General features: G+C 39.0%; 1 protein-coding gene across 2 annotated transcripts in view; it reads right to left on the bottom strand.

Annotated features, from left to right (window-relative positions):
- Nucleotides 1-22292, bottom strand: part of CEP112 (centrosomal protein 112) — a 3283222-nt gene that overhangs the window by 19394 nt on the left and 3241536 nt on the right. For both annotated transcript variants that reach the window (XM_044085107.1, XM_044085108.1), the window contains one exon: nucleotides 11999-12063. In XM_044085107.1, coding sequence (XP_043941042.1) covers nucleotides 11999-12063 — 65 coding nt within the window. The remainder of the gene's footprint in view (nucleotides 1-11998; nucleotides 12064-22292) is intronic.

Genomic DNA, 22292 nt, shown 5'->3' with positions numbered 1-22292 from the left:
TACAGATTACCCACCCTGTCTCAGGACCCCCACTCGGCATTCCTGAGAACATTGGAAAATATGAAGGTCTCATCAAACACCATATTATTGGGGGATTTCATCTACCCAAACATCGACTGGGAAAACTACTCAAGTCCCAACTCTTTTGCCCAACGGTTCCTGGAGTTTATAAACTCAAATGCCATGGAACAACTGGTCACCACTCCCACAAGAGGGGAACAACATATTGGACTTGGCCATCACCAACATGGGGCTAAATGTTCCACACCAGAGGTAAACCCCTCATTGCTAAGATCAGACCATAAACTAATCACAATGGACATCCACATCCCGAACCCACCCCCAGCCAAGGAAACCACTGTGAAAAATTTCTCAAAAGCAAATGTCACACTCCTCAAGACCGAGGTGGAAAGTTTCAAAGCCCCCGGGCAAATGGAAAATGCTACCCAAACCGCAGAATCCTTTACAATTGCACTCTATGAGCACCTACAGGAATGCATGGATCGTGCCATCCCAAGTAAAACCAAGACTCACTCCTCTAAAAACAGGAGACCAGTCTGGTGGACCCCGGACATAAATAAGCTATACAACAGAAGGAGGAAACTATTACATGAAAAGGCAAAATCCCAAAAAGGGAAGGCATCCCTGATCAGTACTAGCAAGAAGCTTCAATCCCTCATAAAATCATCAAAGGCTAGCTTTGAAAGAAAAATCGCCAAAGACTCTAAAGATAATCACAAGGCGTTCTTTAGCTACGTCAAGAATCTGGGTGGCAACTCTCAGATATGCTCTGAGCTGGTGCAAAATGGCACAAAATACACTGAACCCACTGACATTGCCAACATCCTGGTGGACAGGTTCAGTGCAAACTTTATCCCCCCTTCCCCCCCTAAAGAGCCAGTGTCTATCCCAGAAGAATGCAATCCACCAGACATCACAGACACACAGTGAAAGCAGCCCTCTCCAAAGTAGAAAGCACAGCATCAATGGGACTGGATGGTATCCCAGGCTGCGTCTTACAGAAGCCCCAAAAAGAAGTAAACCCTGACATAAATTCACTGCTCCAACTCAGCCTTACCACAGGTTATGTACCCAAAGAATGGCGTACAGCAACAGTGATCCCACTCCACAAGTTGGTGCCACAACGGATCCAGGGAACTATCACCCTATAAGCTTAACTAGCCTGGTCTGCAAGGCTATGGAGCGCATCATCATGGATCTCATAAACAAAGACACTGGGAACCTCCAAACACTGGACCCTACCCAGTTTGGCTTTGTTAAGGGCAGATCTTACCTCTTAAACCTAGTTGACTTTTTCAAAACAGTTACCAAAGCCATAGATGAGGGAAAGGTAGTCCACACAGCCTACCTGGACCTTGCAAAGGCCTTCGACACAATATCCCACTCTGGCATCGTAAATAAGCTTACCAGCTTAAATATTAACCCATATGTCACAAGACAGGTTGCAAACTGGCTCAGGGATAGAACTCACATGGTCAGAATCGCTGGTGCCATGTCCAACTCTAAACCGGTTACAAGTGGCGTACCACAGGGCTCAGTCCTGGGACCCCTCTTGTTCGGTATATACTTCTCAGAGGTACAGGCAAACACGGGAGGACTGTGGCTTACCAAGTTCGCAGATGACTGCAAACTGGGAGCAATAATAGACTCTCTGGCTGACACAAGCATCCTCCAGAAGGGCCTTACAGAGACGGATACCTGGTGTCAGAACCATGGCCTCAAGCTAAATGCCAAAAAGTGCATAGTCATCCCCTTTGGAAAAAACAAAGTGCCCACAAACTACCACATAGGAGGTAATCCACTAAGTACTGAAGAAGTAATTAGGGATCTGGGGACCCAAGTAGATAGTAACCTCTCCTTTGATAATCACATTGCCAAAGTGGTTGGAAAAACCTTCTATATAGCTCACCTAACTACAAAAGGGTTCACATCTAGATCAAGAGAGGTCATTGTGCCCCTCTACTCATCTCTCATCAGGCCCATAATTGAGTATAATGCCCCATTTGGGATGTACCTTACTCGACACCTGCAACAGCTGGAGAGACCTCAAAAATACCTCCCCAAGAGGATTGTGGGCCTCAAACAGATGCCCTATGCAGCTCGACTAAATAAGCCCCAGCTCTACTCAGTTGCTTACTGCCTACTCAGAGGTGATCTCTGCCTGATGCTCAAGGCCAGGTCTAACCCGGAATTGTTGGACATGCTCCACCACAAGAAAACCAAATCCATTAGAGCTACACGCTCCAGGGATTTAAACCTTAGCGCAACAATAAACAGGATATGCTGGAGGGATAGATTCATATCCCAAAGGCTTCCCTCGCTCTGGAATAGAATCCCAGTCCATGTTAGGCAGAGCCCCTCGCTGACCCTCTTCAAGAGAAATCTTGATGAGTGGATGGGAAATTGTAAATTTACTCCGGGGAACACTTCTATGGCCCTGCTGGACAAAGGCTCAAGAATTTAGTCTAAAAGGGAGGCAAAAGCCAACATGCTGGCTAGGCTTATAAATGCCCTAGGGCAGATAGCCTAGTACCTACCTATGAACCTATGTAGTGATGCTCCCTGGTGCAGAACTTTCTGAGCTGATGTTTGGTGTGGGAGCCAAAGAGGTCAACCTTCGGGGTGCCCCATTTCTGATTTATTAGGGTGAAGGTTCTTTTTTCGAGCTGCCACTCATGTGGGTCCAGAAGATTTCTACTTAAATGGTCTGCCAGAGAGTTCTGAGAACCTGGTAGGAACTGTGATAACAGGTGAAGCTGCATGGCAGCGGCTGTGTGCCAAAGGGTCATGGCCAGCCTGCATAGAGGGTAGGGGTGAGTCCCTCCCTGCTTGTTGATATACCACATCAAAGTAGTTTCTGTTTTGATCAGGAGAGCCCCTGGGGAGAGAAGGGGCTTGAAAGCTGTCAGGGCGTGCTGGACAGCTATCATCTCTGTTTGGTTGATGTGCAAATGGATTTGCTGTGGGCTCCATTGGCCCTGTATGCACCTGCCGTCCAGGTGTGTACCCCAGGCATAGTCTGATGCATCTGTGGTGAGGGTCAGGGTGGCACAGTGTGGTGAGAAAGGTAGTCCCTCGTTGTGGGAGCATGCTGTTGACCACCAAAGAAAATATTTTCTGAGGCAAGGTATCATGGGTATAAGAGTCTTCAGGTCTTGAGAATGTTGACAGCAAAGGCTTTTTAGGTACCACTGAAGTTTCCTCATATGCAGTCTGGCATATGGAATGAGTAGAATTCAAGATGCCATGAAACCCAGAACTTGCAGGAATTTTCTTGCAGATAACTGGGGTCTGGTGGCTAGTTGAGAGAAGTAGGCTGACAGGAAAATTCGCTTTTCTGGCATAAGGAATGCCATCTGGGATGCTGTGTCCAGGCTTGGTCCCAGGAATATAATCCTTTGGGTGGGCACCTGTTTGGATTTCTTTTCGTTGACTGTGTACCCTAGGGAGGTTAGTAGGGACTTTACAAAGGCCAGATGCTTGAGCAGCTTTTCTTGGCTGTCTGCCTGAATTAGGCAGTTGTCTAAGTATGGGTAAATCTGGATATTCCTTTGTCTGCAAAAGGCAATGGCCAGAGCAAGACATTTTGTAGAAACTCTGGGAGCAGTAGATAAGCCAAAGGAAAGTGCAGAGAACTGAAATTGCACAGATCCTGCCCTGAAACAGAGATATTTCCTGCACGATTCCCTGATAGGAATGTGGAGGTAGGCCTCTTTTAGGTCTATGGTGGCTAGCCAAGCATCCTTGGAGAGCATGGGTAGCAGCTGCTTGAGGGTGAGAATTTTGAATTTTGGTATCACCAGGAAGGTGTTTATAATGGATAGACTGAGGATGGGGTGCCAGGTGCCCTCTTTTCTGGGTACCAGAAAAAATCTGGAGCAGAAACCTTGGCCTTTCTGTTCTGCAGGAACGTGCTCTATTGCCCTCATACAGAGCAGAGAAAGGACTTGCTTTTGTGCCTCTGCCCACTGGTTTGGAGGTAGATCTCGGAACCCTTTTGGAGTTGGAAGGGCGTGGAAAGAAAATTTGTATCCCTGGGACACTAGGTTGAGAACCCAGCAGTCGTTGATGATGGTGGCCCAGGTGGTTACGTGAAAGGAGAGTGTCTGCTTCCATGGGGTCTGGGCTGAACTGACCTGGTGGGAGCAGGAAAGGACCAGTGCTTGGAGGGACAATGCCTGTTGGACCTGGGTGGCTGGACATGTAAGAAGTCCTTAACTGTCTGCATAGATTTTGCTTTTTCTTCCATTTTTTTTAAGACCTCTTCAGCCTTAGTGCCAAATAAGCTTTGTGCAAGGGGGCATCCAACAATTTAGATTTAACATGGTCTGGCAAGGGCTGTTCCTTAAGCCATGCATGTCTTCTAAGGACAGAACCAGTGACTGCTGCCATGCAAGAAGCTTCTAGGGCATCAAAACCACAGTGCAAGGTGTGTTTACTTACTTGACTGGTAGAATGCATTAACTCTTGTAATTCTTTAGATTCTGCACAAGCAGGAAAGGAAGACATTTTTGCTTGAGGAGTTCCAGGGTATGTTGCTGAAATTTTAGCATATGGAACTGGCAATTTAATGGTCTGATAGCAAGAGTAGCAGAGGGGTATACTTTTTACCCCATCTGTCTAGTGTTCGGGAATCCCTATCTGAGGGGGTGGGATTCTTAGCAGAGGTTGCTTTAATTTCTTTAGGCCCTTGAGAAATTACCTTAGGGTCAGCAGTAGGATTTTTAAAAAGAAATGTATGTGAGTCAGGGACTCTGTAATACCTGTCTGGTTTTCTGGGTGCAGGAGGGAGGGTGTCAAGAGTCAAACTGGATTCCAGGAAAACATCCTCCACAACATCCAGGAGTAGGGGAATGGCCAGGGGTCTGTGCTGTGGAAGATTTAAGAATTCCCTGAGTCTCTTTTAAGACTGAGGGTAGTCCTGACTTTCCCATTGGAAATGCTCACTTAAGGTATGAAGGGTTTCCTCAAAGGAAAAGTCCTCTGGGGGAGAGGCTGAAGGAATGGAATCCTCTGCATCAGAATCCTCATAAGCAGAGAGGGGTTGCATGTCTTCATATTCAGATACAGCAGAGTCATCAGACTCCTGTTCAGACAAAACTACAGAGGACAGATCTCTTTTTTTTTTTGGAAGGGGTAGCTTGGTTTCCCCTGATCAGCATGATAAGGTCTTCCACCATTTTAAGCATTTGAGACTGAGGCAAGGAAGCAAGGGCCTGAAATTGGGTCATCAGTTCCTTGAGTGTAGTTCGTACCCTGGGCCTAAGAAACTCGGTAGTTTTCGAAAGAACGGTAGATGCGAAATTAAGTCATCAGTTTGTGTCAAGAATCGATAGTGCAAAGTACTTCCTCGGAAGCCGGTGCCTGCTCAGTGGCTCCGGACCCATCCAAGGGAGAGACAACCGCAGGATCCTTAGTCGAAGAAGAGTTTTGTGGCATATCGGACTCCAAAAGGGTCTCAGCAGCGGCCTGCGAATCCACAAAAGCTAGCATCAGGGGCTGTGAAAGTGCCTCACTGAGGCCCGGAAAACTGATGACTAGCTTAATGGAAGCGTTGTTGGTAGGTTTGGACCTGTACGGTCTGTCTCTGTCTTTATCTTTATGTTATTTTGGAAGATCTGCTGTCGGATGGCTTACCAAAGCCATATCGGAATTAAAGGACTGTAAGCGAAAATATCTAGCTACAAGAAGGGCCCGACGATGTATAGTTCTGCATTGAACATAGCACAGATGCGACAGCGGGGGACATCGTGGTCTGGGCCTAAGCAAGTGACGCAGTAAGAATGAAAGTCTCGATGTGGTATTTGCTTTCCACAGGCGAGACAATTGTTAACTTTTTCTGACATCGGTTAATGCAAGAAAAAAGGATCCCCAATGGGGTACTTAGCTTTAGAAGACTTCAGCTTCAATTCGGAAGACGAAACTAAGGTAGCGGTCAACCAGCACTAATGCAAACTGCTTCTGCTTTGGGGTCCATGACAAGAAAGACTGATGTAATGTTGTCAGCTGCCTTAGTTTATACTACTGCTGACCTGTCGTCAGTCCTGAAGCGACAGCAACTGACGCAGAAATACTAAGCCTCTGGTATTCGGGCCGGTGGAGGGCTATGCTGGCAAGGATAACCCAAATATGATGACTGCAACAGTGAAACACGAAGAATATCTCCAGTTTCAAAGACAATGGTAGCTATTTTGCTCTTACCTAACTTCATTTTGTCCATTTCTCTTTGGCATGTTCAGTGACAGGGAACCAAGTCCCTATATTTTCATGACTGACTTTGTAACTGACTTTCTTAAACTTCTTTCTTTTTTTTCTTTCTGCTACTTCCATTAGGGATTGCCACAGCAGATCATCTGTTTCCATTTCTTCCTGCCCTCTGCATCTTGCTCTGTCACACCATCCACCTACATGTCCCCTCTTACCACATCCATAAACCTAATCTTAGGCCTTTCTCTTTTCCTCTTACTTGGCAGCTCCATCCTTAACATCCTCCTCCCAATATAACCAACATCCCTCCTCAGCATATGTCTAAACCAACGCAGTCTTGCCTCTTTGGCTTTGTCTCCAAACTGTCCAATCTGAGCTGACTCTCTAATATACATATTTCTAATCCTGTCCATCCTCATCACACTCAATGCAAATCTTAACATCTTTAACTCTCCCACCTTAACTCTGACTCCTGACTTTTCATCAGTGACACTGTCTCCAACCCATATAATATAGCTGGTCTCACTACCATCTTGCAAACCTGCCCTTTCACTCTTACTGGTACCCGTCAGTAACAAATCACTCCTGACACTCTTGTCTACCTACTCCACCCTGCCTACACTCTTTTCTTCACCTCTCTTCCACACTCACCATTACTCTGAACTGCTGATCCGAAGTATTTAAACTAATCCACCTTCATCAACTCTATTCACCTAGCCACTGGGGGATGCACAAGTCAGTGTACTTCTTTGTGCTGGTCCCAAGCCCAGATAAATGGGGAGGGTTACATCAGGAAGGGCATCTGGTATAACATTTTTGCCATATCAAATATGTGGACATCAACGGACTTTCTTAAACTACCTAATAATAACTTCTGTTCCAGTGAATTCAAATGTGTGGCTTCCATTTTGCAACTTCAGCTACAGTTAGCCTATTTTCCTAAAAATGCTTCACTGCCTCCAACTAAATCTACCATTATCTAGGGAGACCACTGTGTTTTTACACAGTTACTTTTCCACATTGTACGATTTATATAGTCAATAGCCACTCGTGTTTGTAACCGCCTGTAATAGTGGATGTGCTAAACATTTACAGATGTTTGTATCATCTTCAAGTGCCACCTGTAATAGTGGATGTGCTAAACATTTACAGATGTTTGTATCATCGTCAGGTGCCACCTGTAATAGTGGATGTGCTAAACATTTACAGATGTTTGTATCATCTTCAGGAGCCACCTGTAATAGTGGATGTGCTAAACATTTACAAATGTTTGTATCATCTTCAGGTGATCACTCTGCAGACTCTCTCTCTCTCTCTCACTGGCATTAGTGAGTAAAAACTATTGTATTCATTTGTACTTTACACCTTCACTTGCATGTATACTTCTTTCACTAACTGTTGTGCTCTTTTATTCAACTATGTTTTACTTTCCATCTTTACATCAAGAATGCTTGCAACTAGGATAGTGTCGATGTGTTTTGTTTTCATTTATATAAATGTATGATTGCTTATGTCGTAAGTGATAGTCTAATGGTTTAATAAAGATACTTCTTGTTTAAAAAAAGTAATACTGTTTAGGTTATATAATACATAGCAATATATGTGAAGTATAATTTTGTTAATATTAATTTGTTAATACAGTTTGATTACTTTTGTATAAATGTAAAGCTGCCTGTTTCAGAAGTGATAATTCAATAAAGGTGTTAAAACAAAACAACAAAAAAACAGGAACGCTCAGTCAATGCAGCAATGTCCAATTCAGGCAGACTACATTAAAAGCACTCTCCTCAGATGTTTACTGATCTTCCTCTGTATTTTCTTTTAAATAAAGACTGCAGTATGCATGCATGGTGCAAACACTTTTACCTTGGTAACTGGCACTTTTTCATACATAAAACAAATGAACTCTACTAAAATCAGCTACTTTCTTTTAATTACTCTAACTTTAACACCAGAAGAAGAAGAATATTTATCACATTCATTTAGCATGATCTCGTTCAGCTCTGTCAATATCTGCTGCTGAAGTGATTTTAGTTTGTCTGTGGTCTGAGATTTAGTGGTACTTTTCTTTATCAATATTCATTCATCCATTTTTTATAATTCCTTAGCCAGATGAACCAATGAGACCATATGCAACCAACCTGTAAGTACAAGGCAGATAAGTGATTTATTCATGGTCCTACTGTATTGCAAGACATGCACAATGGGATTCAAGCCTAGCTCCAGAACCCAAACCTAGACCACTGTATGTTATGTCCTTAGTACAGACACTGGGTTCTTCAGTTCTACCATTCCTACAAACTGCTATCTGGGCAGCCCTTACCAACTCTTTAATACTCAAGCTGTGTGTAGACACTTAAACAAGACAAAGTAGAGACAATATTCCACTTAGTTCTCTTAACATTTAAATGAACTCTAAATCTTACTGCAATAGTCTTCACCATAAAGACATAACGCATTTAACTGCCTGTCATTATACAAAAATGTATGCATCCTCCCCTCTTAATAATTAAGCCAATCCTTTGCCTCATTGCCCTAACATATCTTCTGACTCTTGCCCGTTTTGTCTTTTGTTTGGGGGGGTGGAAGTCATGCAATGACTCCCTTGTAATTATTTCAAGTGCATCAGCATTTCTTCTTGTCTTCATTTTTTTCATGCTTAAACTTGCCATAAAATTAACATTTCTAACCTACAAAACTCCGTGATGTAGGGCTTTGTATTCCCTTTCTTTTTGCCACCTTTGTATATTCTTTTATGGCTATGCCCATTTATACTGTATATGTTTTAGTTTCTTAAAAACTATCAATTTAATTGTGGTCTTTGCAATAATTTTTGCCGTAACCTACCTCCTTTGTAAGTTATTTGACAGAATTTGTCTAGAATTATTGCTTTCATCATGGCTGTATCTTGGCTTCTGACCACCTTGCACATTTCTCAACTTTTGGATTCCTGTTACCCCTTCTGGCACTATCTGCTGACGTACAATCTGTCAGCTCAGTTTTAGTGGAATATAACTTTCTGTGTTCTCACTCCAACATAACAGGAAGGATCAGTTTCTAATCATGCAAAGTGCAGACTGAGTACTTGTGCAATGAATAGGTAAACACACTTATGTGCTTGTGAACAATGTGGATAAAAAGCAGTAGTGTGCATTTGTACATATATCATTAAAAGTTTAAAAGTCCTAGATAACTTTGTCACCTTGCATCTAAATCCATCAGCCTGTCACAGCCTTTTCTAAATGACAACCTCTATGTATGTTGCAGTCACCTCTCCTAGTACAGCATTCCAGCACAAAACTGAGAATACAGTATTAAGTAAGCACTTATTTATTTATTTTGCTTTATTCATTCTAACTGGGTATATGAATTGGTCTGTTTGGAGACTCTCTGCCACTAATGAGGCCAATCCAGATAGCTTTTGGGGAATGGAAAGAAACCTGAGTACACAGACAAACCTCATTCAGACATGGTGTTAGCAGGGCTACATAACTAACAAGGTAAGCACATGTCTCTTCATGTGTCATCTAAAAGCCCTCTGTGGTTCACTACTGTGCTTATTCACACAGTTTGAAGGTGAAGACTGAGGGACTCAAACTTTGATACAAGATGCTACTCACGACATCTTTAAATGTTACTTTGACTGTCCTCGACTATGGCCAAAGCACTCAGTCCATTTACCCAGTTAATAAATAAAAGATAGTGGGATATATAATCTGCTTTAAAGTAATTTAGCTCATGTTTACAAGATTTCCATTAACAATATTGATTCCTTGGGGAGCTGAAAGGCAGAGATTAACCACAAACCCTGACTGACAGGATTATCTCTAACACTGCTTTACATGCTTATCACTGGTAAAAGTGTAATGGAATCAGTGACTTTCCAGGGTCTGTATCTTTTACCTCCTTCATCCATACAGACACTATCCTCTGTCCTTTAATTTTAGGCATGTAGGACTGAAACATTTTTCTCTGAAGTCTGGAAATGAAGATGTGGATGAAAGATGCTTACTCATGGTTGTGTTTTTTTTCCCTTGGTCAAGCCTTGACAATATTCAAAATATCTATAAGGTTAAGTCCTGCAGCTCTAGTGGAGTATTGTGCTGCTTCATGCAGTACTAAATAACAACTCCCACCCAGGTCTCCTCTTTCAGCTATTATATGCTCCCTTAAATATCTTTGGTGACAGGGCCGCCTTCCTCTGACTGGCTTTTTCAAGTTCCTTCTACCCGGGCCTCTGTATAAAACTATTTTTTTACAACAGATTCGAATCCTTATCCTTACAACTGCCACAACACTTTTTCTTCCCAAGTCCCCTCTGTCTTTCCTACTTACCTCCACCCTTATGTGAACCCTGAAAATACCATCAGTAGTAGCTATATCTCTCCAACCTTCCTCCAAAAAGTATACACCTTCTACCTCTAATCTTTGTACTCCAGGCTCTGTATCACCATGTCATCTTAATGGCTCCATTCGGCACACACTTCAACAGTTTAATATTCATAACATGGTAAGGTGTGCCTGCAGAATTGCCCACAGTATTCCACAATGGCAAAGGCAGTGGTTTAAGCAGTGAAAGTAGAGCATGTACGTCCTTGGACTTCATTCCATGTTACCATGCAATCCAACACATTATTGGCTTTCTCCAGTAGCCATTTACACAGTGGTAAATGTGTTTAGAGGTAATAGTTATGCCTAAATCTTTATCCTCGTTATTCTGTTTCTCCCTACAAATACACATGAACACACACACAAACACACACACACACACACACACACACACACACACACACACACACACACACACACACACACACACACACTCTCTCTTAGTCTGCAGTTTATCCCTAGACTGACCCAGGAGTGCCTGCATTTGCACTTCTTTAATTTAAATCCTAAATCCTAGCTGCAATCTAACTACCAAACATGCTATTTTTAATGCTCTTTTATTATTAAAGGCACACCTTGTATTATTTCTTTGTGTTTGAATAGAGGTACATTTTTGCTGACAGCAAACAGTCTGAAACTGTTCACTACTTATTCACATAACCTTAATGCTACGCTCTAAACCCATTCTCCAGCCTGGCTAACTAACCACATTCCTTTCTTTCCACTTGGCTAACACTGAAAAAATAAATAAATAAATATAATCTCATTTCTACATGAGAATTTGCAGCACAGAATATGACTTTCTGTTGAATGTCATCTCAAACTTCTGCACCACTTTAAAGGCAGAGATGATCTCTTCCCCCTCAGTTCTTGCGGCATTTTAGCATACACCTTGATAACAGAGAATGACATAGAAACATTTCACAATATTTCCATCCACCGACATTGACTAATTAAACCTTTTTAACAAAGTGATTAATACTTTAAGTCTTTCGCTTTGAAGGACTTGTCTATAATATTAATAACTTAATCATCGTATTTCTTAAAGGCATGAATTACAAAATACAGACAAGCAGCTGTAAATCTGACTGCTCATTTTAGCCTTAAGATTCAGGCAAAGTCTAAACATGTTAAACACCTGCAGCTTCTCAAATCTGTTACTAATAGCACTGACTAACAGTTGTGGTTATGAGAGGTGGGCATCACTTGAATAGATGTGCCGCTTTTGTCAAAATAAGATTTCTTTAAAAGGCTCTAAGCATGTATAATTGTCAGTATTAAGGTTTATACTTCAATAATTCAGAGCTGGGGGTGTGGGAAGGAACTAACTGTTAGGCACTTTTTTAACCAGTCATTTATTTTTTTTAAATAAAGCACTTACTTTCTGTTTCGGTAAGTATTAAGTTCTTCTTGAAGCACAGATGCTCTTTTCTGAAGAAAGTTAACCTAGAATGAAATAAGACAGATGGTAACCACAAAAATCACAGTTCATATGCACTTATTAGCTAGATAGTGTTTTTACAGCAGATCCCCACTATCATATTTAATTTCATAAATATGCCATTACTGCTACTACCATAGAATGTAGGGAAATGAAATAAACAGTAAATTGTTTAACAGGGCAGGCATGCTAAATTAGTTTCCAGGTGTGGTATGACGTCACAAGAAAATAAGTGACTTTCTAGTAGTCTCAGAATTTAGGAAAATTAAAAAGTCAAGTTGAGATAAACCTCTTTCCAGTTTACAGATCATTGCTCTAACCCACCGTACTGACTGGGTATGAAACTTGTACTGAAAAGAGTAGCACTGCAGAGCTAAATGAAGCTATGGCTAATTTGTCTTGACTATATTGATACGGCTCAGTCTGCTGATGTCTAAAAATGGATAGAGAAAATACAAATGTACAAACCACTTATAGAAAATACATACTTGCAAGTAGCTAAACCCAGTTACCTGATAATGATAGAACATCATTGCATTACACTTATATGTCAAACATGTTTATATATTATAGCCTGTGCTCTCTTGCCTCATATGCCTTTGCTTTAACAGTATTCTTACCATATACAGCTTAGGTCAGACACAACAGTCAACATCACTCTCTCACTGACTAATTAGCTGCAAGTCTTGTATAGTTTCCTTGCATTCACTGATTTAATTTATCTGTGTGTTAACTGAGAGGGTAAAAATGGTTCTACATGGAGTCTTTTCAGCCATGATCAATGGTAGAGGCATAAGGTAAATGCAACACACAATGACAGTTTATAGTAGCTGGTTAACCAGTATGTTGTTGGGCAAAACCAAAGAACCTATAGCAAGCTTACTAACATGCAGGAAGAACAGACAGTGGAGAGAAGTAAGGATTGAACCCCAAACTCTGAAAGTGTACAGCAATAACATAAACCACTGTATTACCATATGTCCTAGCCTCTTCTCCATAACTCCATTTAAAAGACAAAAATCAGTCCTATTTTAGACTTGTGTCTGTTATGTCCTTACTCTGTTCTGCCATAAGTAAATGTATTAAGGATCTCCAGTATTCCCCTGTTTAAGATTCGTCCTGCTTCATGCTGATCTTTGCTTTTTTAACTTAAATTTAATTCTGATGACTAGTTAGATAACTTATTTACATTACTTTTGCAAGATGAGGTGTATTTTTATTTATTTATTTTGTTACAGATGTTCTAGTAATAATTAAAGCAGTGACCGGCATAAATGAATTATGATTCTTTTCTCTTCCTGGTGAATTTTTTTTTTATGCAGCCCAAAGTTATGCTTGTTTCTGCTAGTTTACCATATGAATAATTCTAAAACAGAAGGCCCTCATCCTTTATAATTTATTAAAATGATGTAGTGTGGTTTATGGCATTTGCTGAATACAAAGCAATGAAAATGCAAGACCGAATGTGGTGCTCCACAGTTCAGCAAGTAAATTAACATCAACTCTTCGGTAAAGCTCTGTGCTTCTGCTACTAATTATACCTACACATTTCCTACATTGTAGTATAAAATAATCCAAACAGCAGCAGTGCCTGTGGTGTTGCTGTGAAGTGTCTGCTATAACAACAAAAACTGCTAAATTTTGCTGATATTCCCACTACAAGAAATAATGGTAAACATGGCTTTAGTAATACTAGTCACATTTGTTCCTTGCCATGTGGTTCGTGATGATATACTACTTAAATGTAAGTACTGCCTTTTCTATACATTCTACTGTCTCACAGAATTTCCTACTGCTGGTAATACAAGTCTATTTTTAGGGAAGAAGCAGAAATAAGCATCTTTGAACTATACATCTAAGGGAGTTTGGCACACTGAATAATTATTCTCGTTATGACTGGCAGGTTTTCAGACTGCAATGATCTTTATCATTTTATAGTTTAGCTGACAGCAGCCTTCATTTTGTGCCATAAAACAAGATTTTACATCTTTAAATATGCAGCCATAGTGACTAATCCCAAAGTGACACTTGCATCTGTGTCATTAGTCCACTGTTGCAGATGTGTATTGGTGCCCTGGGAATTTCAGAAACATTTAAATATAAAAAAGTATTGCTTTGATTTGTAGACTAGTAGAATATTTAGAAGGTACAGAATCACAAATGTAAAACTAAGAACTGGCACCACTGGAGATAGGATCCCTGTGTAACCCAAGAATAACAGCAAAAGTAAAAATCAAGGTACATACTCAAATGACGCCAGAACTTAACACATAATATGCATATAATGTTATACATACATACATATATATATATATATATATATATATATATATATACATACACATATAGATAGATATATATATATATATATATATATATATATATATATATATATGTGTGTATATTATTTATATATGTATATAATGCATTTTACATATATTTATATAATTTTATGCATTATTTATAACATTGTTCTTACAAACAGCAGTACTTTAGACATCACACATTATATTAATAGTTACAATCAAGATATCTGTATACAAAAACATACATACACACACACACACACACATATATATATATATATATATATATATATATATATATATATATATATATATATATGAAAAACACATTATTTTCTAACAGATAAGTTATTTTTAAAGCAATTTGATGAGTTGTAAAAAGAATGAATATTTGATTGCCGTATTTTAGTTCTGGCACTTTAAAAAATGGTGAATCAACTAAGGGAGAAAGTACATAAATATGGTTTCCTGAATCACTTATTTAGTTCTGAAGAAGTTCTATGTACTGTTTAAAAGGACAGAAGCACTTATGTCTGTTTCCTTTTTCAGTATATTCTGTGATGATTTCTGTGCCTCATTTGGTGGTTGTCTTCAAGGAAGTACCAGACAGTGCAGGGCTTTGGCAACTGTAAAGGTATTCAATGCCTCAAAGTGTTTATATAATTCTGTGACATACCTGTATTGGCAAAGGAATGCAGTTGGGGCACAACTGGTTGGGACATGGAAATAAGCCAAACTACTATTTTATTTATTTATTTATTTACTTACTTACTCTTCAGATAAGTGTGTATGAGGGATGGCCAACAAAGTCACTTCCCATTAAAATACTAGCATATGGCAATTTGACAGATACAGTTATCTGTGCATAAATGTCAAACAGATTTATAGAACTCACAAAAATACTAAAGCAGAAAGTGTTAATTTCAAAAAGACAAAATATAATAAATAAAATTAATGTAAACAGGATACATAACTAAACCTCACCAGCAGGCAAAAAATGTGAAAAAATGCTGCAATGCAGGAAAACTATATAATCATATGAAACTAGCAAATGGGCATGTTTGTAGCAGGCATGTAGGACAGAAGGATATTAGTGGTAGACCCTCTTTATGTGGAGCCAAAATAAAAACGACAACTATATTTTCCACAACAGCAGTTTTAAATACCATGAACTTAAATCCCTATAGCTCAGTGCTCCAGAAGGTAGGTGTCGTAGATCACAAAAACTGTTACCTCCTTTAATATTTGTTCTGAGGGTGATGATGCTGTAATGACTCATGAAGGAGTGGGTGGAACTGAGCTGCGGGCTCCAGCATCTTGCCCATCTCCCAAAGCTACTGTGTCACCTATACAAGTTATTACATAGTTGTTTAAACTTCACTGTCGAGAGAATGAAACTGAAGGTCTTATGTTGAAGTGCTTGCAGTGATTTGAGATTTATAACTGAAAAAAGCACATGAAAATAGTTAAAATGATTATACTGTAAACAGAAAAACTGTCACATATAATAGCAGCAATCAAAAACTGACCATTATCAGCGTGCACGTTGTAAATCCAAGTTATAGTAATGGAAAAAGGTCCGGTCGCCCAGACTTTTTCCATTACTATAACTCTTATAGCAACACTGTCTCGCTATGTTAAATGGGTTTAACATAGCGAGACAGCTTTAAAATAAGCAACGGAGATTCTCCGTTGCTTTTTTTAAAGCTGTCTCGCTATGTTAAATCCATTTAACATAGTGAAACAGTCTGTAAAAAGCAACAGAGATCTTGCTTTCTCCGTTGCTTTTTTCAAAACTGTCTCGCTATGTTAAACCCATTTAACATAGCGAAACAGTTTGTAAAAAGCAACGGAGATCTTGCTTTCTCCATTGTTTTGCCCACAGCTCTGATGTACTGTGTAGGCATATGCATGCGCAGTACATCAGAACTGCCGCAGAATACCAGACAGCTGTGGAAGGGCAGCAAGGAGGCATTATACAATGCCATTATTTAAGAAAAGTAATTATTGGATTTACCCACAGTTGGCTTTGTTTGGCCACTTGGGCTTCGCCCTCGTGACCACACCACACCAACCGTGGGTAAATCCAGCATTACCCACACCCAGGCGTGGGTTATTGCTATAGTCTTCACTGGGTGTCAAAGACCATGCAGGAGCAAACAACTCTGCTTTGTCACATAATCATTGGAAAAACCCTAAGTTATTTATTTTTATTTTACTTGGGTAATACACTGGTCCACCAGGAGAAGTTTCAGACTCAGCCCTGGATCAAGAAAGACAGAAGACAACAACAGAGTTACATAGATACATGTATCACATGCAAAAAAAATGTTTTATCGAGCATTAGACCTATTATAAAATAATGCACACCACATGCATTAAGTACATTTGATTCAGTTTACTATAGAATACTAACAGTAATTATTTAAAATATGTACAATTAAATCATCAAGCAGTAGGAACAAAACTGAACAAAATGTGATAGAAATAAAGTACCACCAGTACAGAAGAAAACTAAAGAGAGACAAAACAGAAAGAAAAACGATGTAGGAGAGGAAGGAGAGAAAGAAGGAAAAATGTATATATAAAATAAAAGGGAGGATGGAGGAGAACGGGTTGATAGTTTGCACGTGAAAAAGTGTCTATTCCTAAGAGTGGAGAATTATGAACACAGATGTGATCGTGCAAGAGTGGAAAAGTTAAGTTATGTAGTCTAAATGAAAACTTTCATACTGAGCTTGTTTGAGAAGATGTACTTTAAGCTCAAGATTGAATTTGTTTTCTACAGATTCATTTAGATGGCATCTTGAGGGGAAACTGTTCAGCACAAAAGACTATTGATAGCCATTTGGGGTGACAATATGTGTTAGTATCAAGAAGCAAAGATCACATACAGATCTTGATAGAACACCTGATAGAATGTTAATATACAATGACAAAAGTCTCCCTAGCACTGACCTGATGTTTACCTCTGGGATTCTAGTTATAAAACTAGCAACAGTTCACCACAGTTCTGAAACTGAAAAAGTTAGGGTGGCATGATAAACAGTCAATGATAAACCAAACCAAATAATTTACAAAGGTTTCTGAAGACAGCATCACCGTTACCTAATGCTGGATGACGGTATTAATTTGGACAATGACTTTCTGGATTCAAACTATTAGGCATGGATGCTGAATACCACATTTTGTAAGTTTTCCTTGATTCTCAGTCAACTTAATAGTGTGGGGGGGGGGGTGGAGCATCATCCACCCATTTAGCTGGTGACTTATATATGAAGAGTAGTCATAATGACAAAGACTTGGCCGTAATGACAGAACAAGAAATCCAGCTGGCAATGACCAAATTGACTTCTTCAGTAGAAAAGGAGGTGGTGGGTGGGATTCCCTAGTTTCATAGTGCCAATAACCTTGATGAATGGGAGATTACAGTAAGCATCATGGAAATTAGAGGAAGCAAGCTCTGAAGGCAGAGGCAGAACCCAAGCAGAACTGTGGATTGGCTGCATGAAGTCACTGCATACTCCTTTCTCAATAAAGGAGTGGGAAGGAAAAGAAACTGGATACAATATAATGAAAAACACCCTTGTACCATGGTGTTACAGCAACCATAAATCAACTGCCTATGAACTCCTTTTGTAAAGAATGAATAGATGGAAAATGGGCCACTGCGTCATCGAGCAGAGCTACACTTCTGGGCAGAGAAGTGTCTCTGAATTTGGAACTGTAACACAAATAATTTGAATTATTATTTACACATCCTAATCTTAACTTCTACTCATTTATTTACCACAACTTCAGAGAGGAGCATGATGAGCTTAAATTTACTTATGTTTTTTGTTTGTTTATTAGTATTTGCTAACTCAGTCCTGACATAGGCAAAAGGCTAAAGATACAAAGATGAATTGTACAAATGGCTTGCCTGCACTTTGTTGATCCCTCTTCGATCAGTGTTCTACTTTTTTAAAATTTACCATCACAGTAAGTTTTACATCAGTATGTTGAATAGTGCAAGGAAGTTGTGCATTTTTGAAGTGGTTTTGTGCTTTTCTCCAGTGTGGTACGACTGTGGAATTGGTTTATATAACTTAGTGAAATGTGGGGGCCACGATTCCTGTGTGGGGATACACAGGAGGCTTGCCCCCACTACAAAAAAGATTTTTAAATAGTTTTTGACTGACAATTTTCAGAATTTATCTTTCCAAAAACACCAATAGAAATATTCTCACTGAACAGAATAGAGGCAAACTAGTATAAACACATAGCAAATAAACACAATGACAATGGAAGAAAAAATAAATATACAAGATACATGAATGACAACAAGCACAAACAGAACTTAAATACAATATTAATATAACATAATAGGGCACACTGTCCACATATTAGAGGAATATATACAAGGTTACAAATGACATTCAGCTTTATAAAACTACAGCAATATGATGCAACAGTTATTGAATGCATCTCTGCTAACTTCAGATATGAGGTGCTTACTTGTTGAAATGTTAACCTTGGAACCCATAGATGGCAAAAAATGACTTTGGCTTTTACTATAGAAAGCAGATTGGTATATTTGTACCACTTGACTTCCTACAGCAGTGAGATCCATGCTCCATCAGCTTTTAAAGAAGAAGACAAAGAAGACGAACAACAATAACAACAAAATAGACTTCAACTTTTACTGTAGAAAGCCAGAGAACTTGTACCGGCATTTTGGTATAATGAAGGAACTCTTGCTCATGCTACTCAACACTTTCAATATGGGGCAATTGTCCCCTTTACCCCTCCCCTGCTACATTACTACTGTTTAGTAGTGCAGCTTTGCTTTACAAAGCAGCAAAGGTTTTCAGTACTACATATAAATGTGGTAGTCTGTGGGCATAACCTGCACTGCAATGTGTGTGTGTGTGTGTGTGTGTGTGTATAGATGAGAGTCTGTGTAAAGGTGTATGGCAGTATGCATCTAGTGGCAGTATGCCTGCATGTTTAATTGTAGATACCTGTACTGCTTATTTACAGAGGATGGTACGGCATTTATTTTGCATCATTATCCTGCATTTTATGCTACTTTTAATTGATACATTATCTGATATATTTATTGGATGGGTCTCAAAACTTTTAATTAAATATGCATGTCTCTATGAAATATAATTTCTATCCAATCTAGGCCAGTTCTTGTATCTTTGAAAATAATATGTGCATTCTATCCAAGTTCATGCTACTAAAGTCACATCTTCCATTAAAAAAAAAATCTCATATATTTTCAGATGTCTACCCTCCTTCTCTTCTAGGTCTTCTTAATATAGCCTCACTACTGAAAATAGTTTTTTTTTCCCACCTATAAAAAATATTGAATTCTGAAAATGTATTATTTCTCCTAAAACTCCCCTAAGTTCCATAGCAGTAATTTTAAGTGGAATATAACTACATCCTAGCACAAGCCTCCCACCTTGCCAATAACCCCTTGCTACCACAAATCTAACATTACTGCCATTTTCCTCTGCTATAACTATTAGGGCTTCTCATGCAATCAGTATTATTCCTCCCCTTTTTATTTGTCCCGCTGAATTCTTCTTCTTCTTCTTTCGGCTTTTCCTGGTTAGGGGTTGCCACAGTGGATCACCTGTCCGCTCATGATTGGCAGTGGAGTTTTACAGTGTTGAGTTGCCAGCCCGGCACCCAACCTTCCACAGAAGGCACACAATCACACCTAGGGCCAATTTAGAGTGTCCAATCCACCTACAGCATGCTTTTAGGATGTGGGAGGAAACCGGAGCACCCGGAAGAAACCCACGCGACCACAGGGAGGACATGCAGACTCCACACAGAAGGCATCCCAGCCGAGGATCGAACCAGAGAACCTCTTGCTGTGAGGCGGCAACGCTAACAACTGCACCACTGTGGCCGCCCCATTTGTCCCGCTGAATGTCCATCCTGAAATGCTTTCTTTTTCAAATGTGTACGTTCTTTTCCATCCAAATGCATCTTCTGTAGCACTGATATTTCCATTCTGCAATTCTTAATATAGTTCAATATTCTTCTTTTTTTTTGTCCATACCTGTACTGCCATTTGCATCCTATGTTAATACTCATAAATTAGTCATTCTAATAAAAAGCAATAAATGTTTCCATTTTGGAGCTTGCATACACACTGTAGTGGATGGCAGGTTAATGTTGTAAGTAGTTGCTTTTTTCATCTTAGTTTAAATCAATGTCACATTTTCCCAAAATGTTCACTTCAAGAAATTCACTCAAGAAATTAAAGTAAATAAATAAATAAATACAATTCTAAATACTGCATTCCCATTTAAACCACAGCAAACAGATAAAGTTATATAGAATTTCCATAAAGGAATTCTATCCCTCCAAATAGGAGCAGCTGCCCAAATTGACAGCTGTACATACAGGTATTATCTGTTCTAAATTTAAGGTTAACTATGCTAATGTGAATAATGGAGCCTCTGCTCCCACTTACTAAGGTTGTACTCTGTTCTTATATTACCTCTACCCACCTCCCAGATGCAAAAACAAATTGCATGTTTTAAGTAAAACTTAACTTTTGGCCTTAAGGAAAAAAATATGTTGGTGAAAATTAAATAAACTAAATTGTGATGTTATATTTAATGCATTAGAACTGATGGAGAGGCAACTGCTTGCATATAGATTAACTTTCCACAGTTTCAATCTTCATTTCTTACATTACTTTTTATTTTCAATGAACTGCTTATTAATACTCTTTTAAAAGTCAATTGCAATGTGTCTCATAAATTCACAGACAAGGTAACTCAGAATACACCATCTAGACCTCTCATAATTAATTCTATGTATCTACAGGCTGCTTATATTCAGCCAAAGTGGGTAATAGTGAACAAACCCACTTAGTTACTTTGCAAATGCAAGAAAGAACTAATATTCTCATATTTTTTCAACATTGTCTCTTGCATTTGAAGTCTTTTTACATAAAAATGAATATATCTTAAACTAAAACATTAATGTGGAAATCTCTCTCTTTAAAAGGAACTCTTTATTACCCTTTAATTCTATATATAATATAATCAGTATATATTTACATATCCCAACAGTCAATGATCACAGCAATATGTTAATTTTAACTTGTTTCTTTCTAGGCTTTCTTATCTTGTTACAGTATAAAGTCTGGATACATTACAAATAAGAAAGAGTACTTTCTTACCTTAATATCACAAACATGTTCAACACTCACTGACAACAATATGTTCCTCTTTACCTCACACTTAAAATACACATAACTGAAGGTTATGCAAAACTAGTTTATACTTCTAACAAAATAATATGCAATTTATATCAGAAAACTTTTATAAAAATAGTAATAAAAACAAAAAAACTAGCTGACAGGAAGTCACTTCTTCAGTCTGCCCAGGGTCTTTGCAAATACTAATGACAAAGTGGAATTTATGCTTTACAGTTCTCCCATCAGTTTAACAGAGTCAACAAATTTTCAGTCATTTTCATCTGTCTTCTTGAAGAGCCAGTCTGTAATTCTATGACACATCTAGTGGTATTGATGCTTTATAGTTCTCCCACTTACTCATTAAATGTTGCTGCTGGTCATTCTCTACAGCACTCTCACATTCAAGTCCGAGAATTATGCTGGCAGTTGAAATTAAATGCATTCAGAAAACCAGATCTAAACTATTATTGCTCTATTAAGAGTATATTGAATTTGTGTAAGCTGCCACACAACCTGTAAAGATTTTTTAGGGATTTTTTGAGGAAATATTTTAGTACTAAAAATACACTCAAACCAAAAACTAGGAAAAGAACAGACTGTTCCAAAGTAAAAGAAACAGCTACAGGGTCCCCAGTTTAAATCCACACAGTATTAACTTGAAGTTAAAACTCCACAAATTAAGTCCACAAAGTGCCAAACAACAGTTTAATGAAGC

Source organism: Protopterus annectens, chromosome 10.part0 (genome assembly GCF_019279795.1).
Source record: "Protopterus annectens isolate FY-2018-M chromosome 10.part0, PAN1.0, whole genome shotgun sequence".
Classification (NCBI taxonomy): domain Eukaryota; kingdom Metazoa; phylum Chordata; order Ceratodontiformes; family Protopteridae; genus Protopterus; species Protopterus annectens.
Note: the sequence above shows the minus strand (reverse complement) of the source record. Positions and strands in the feature narration are given on the sequence as shown.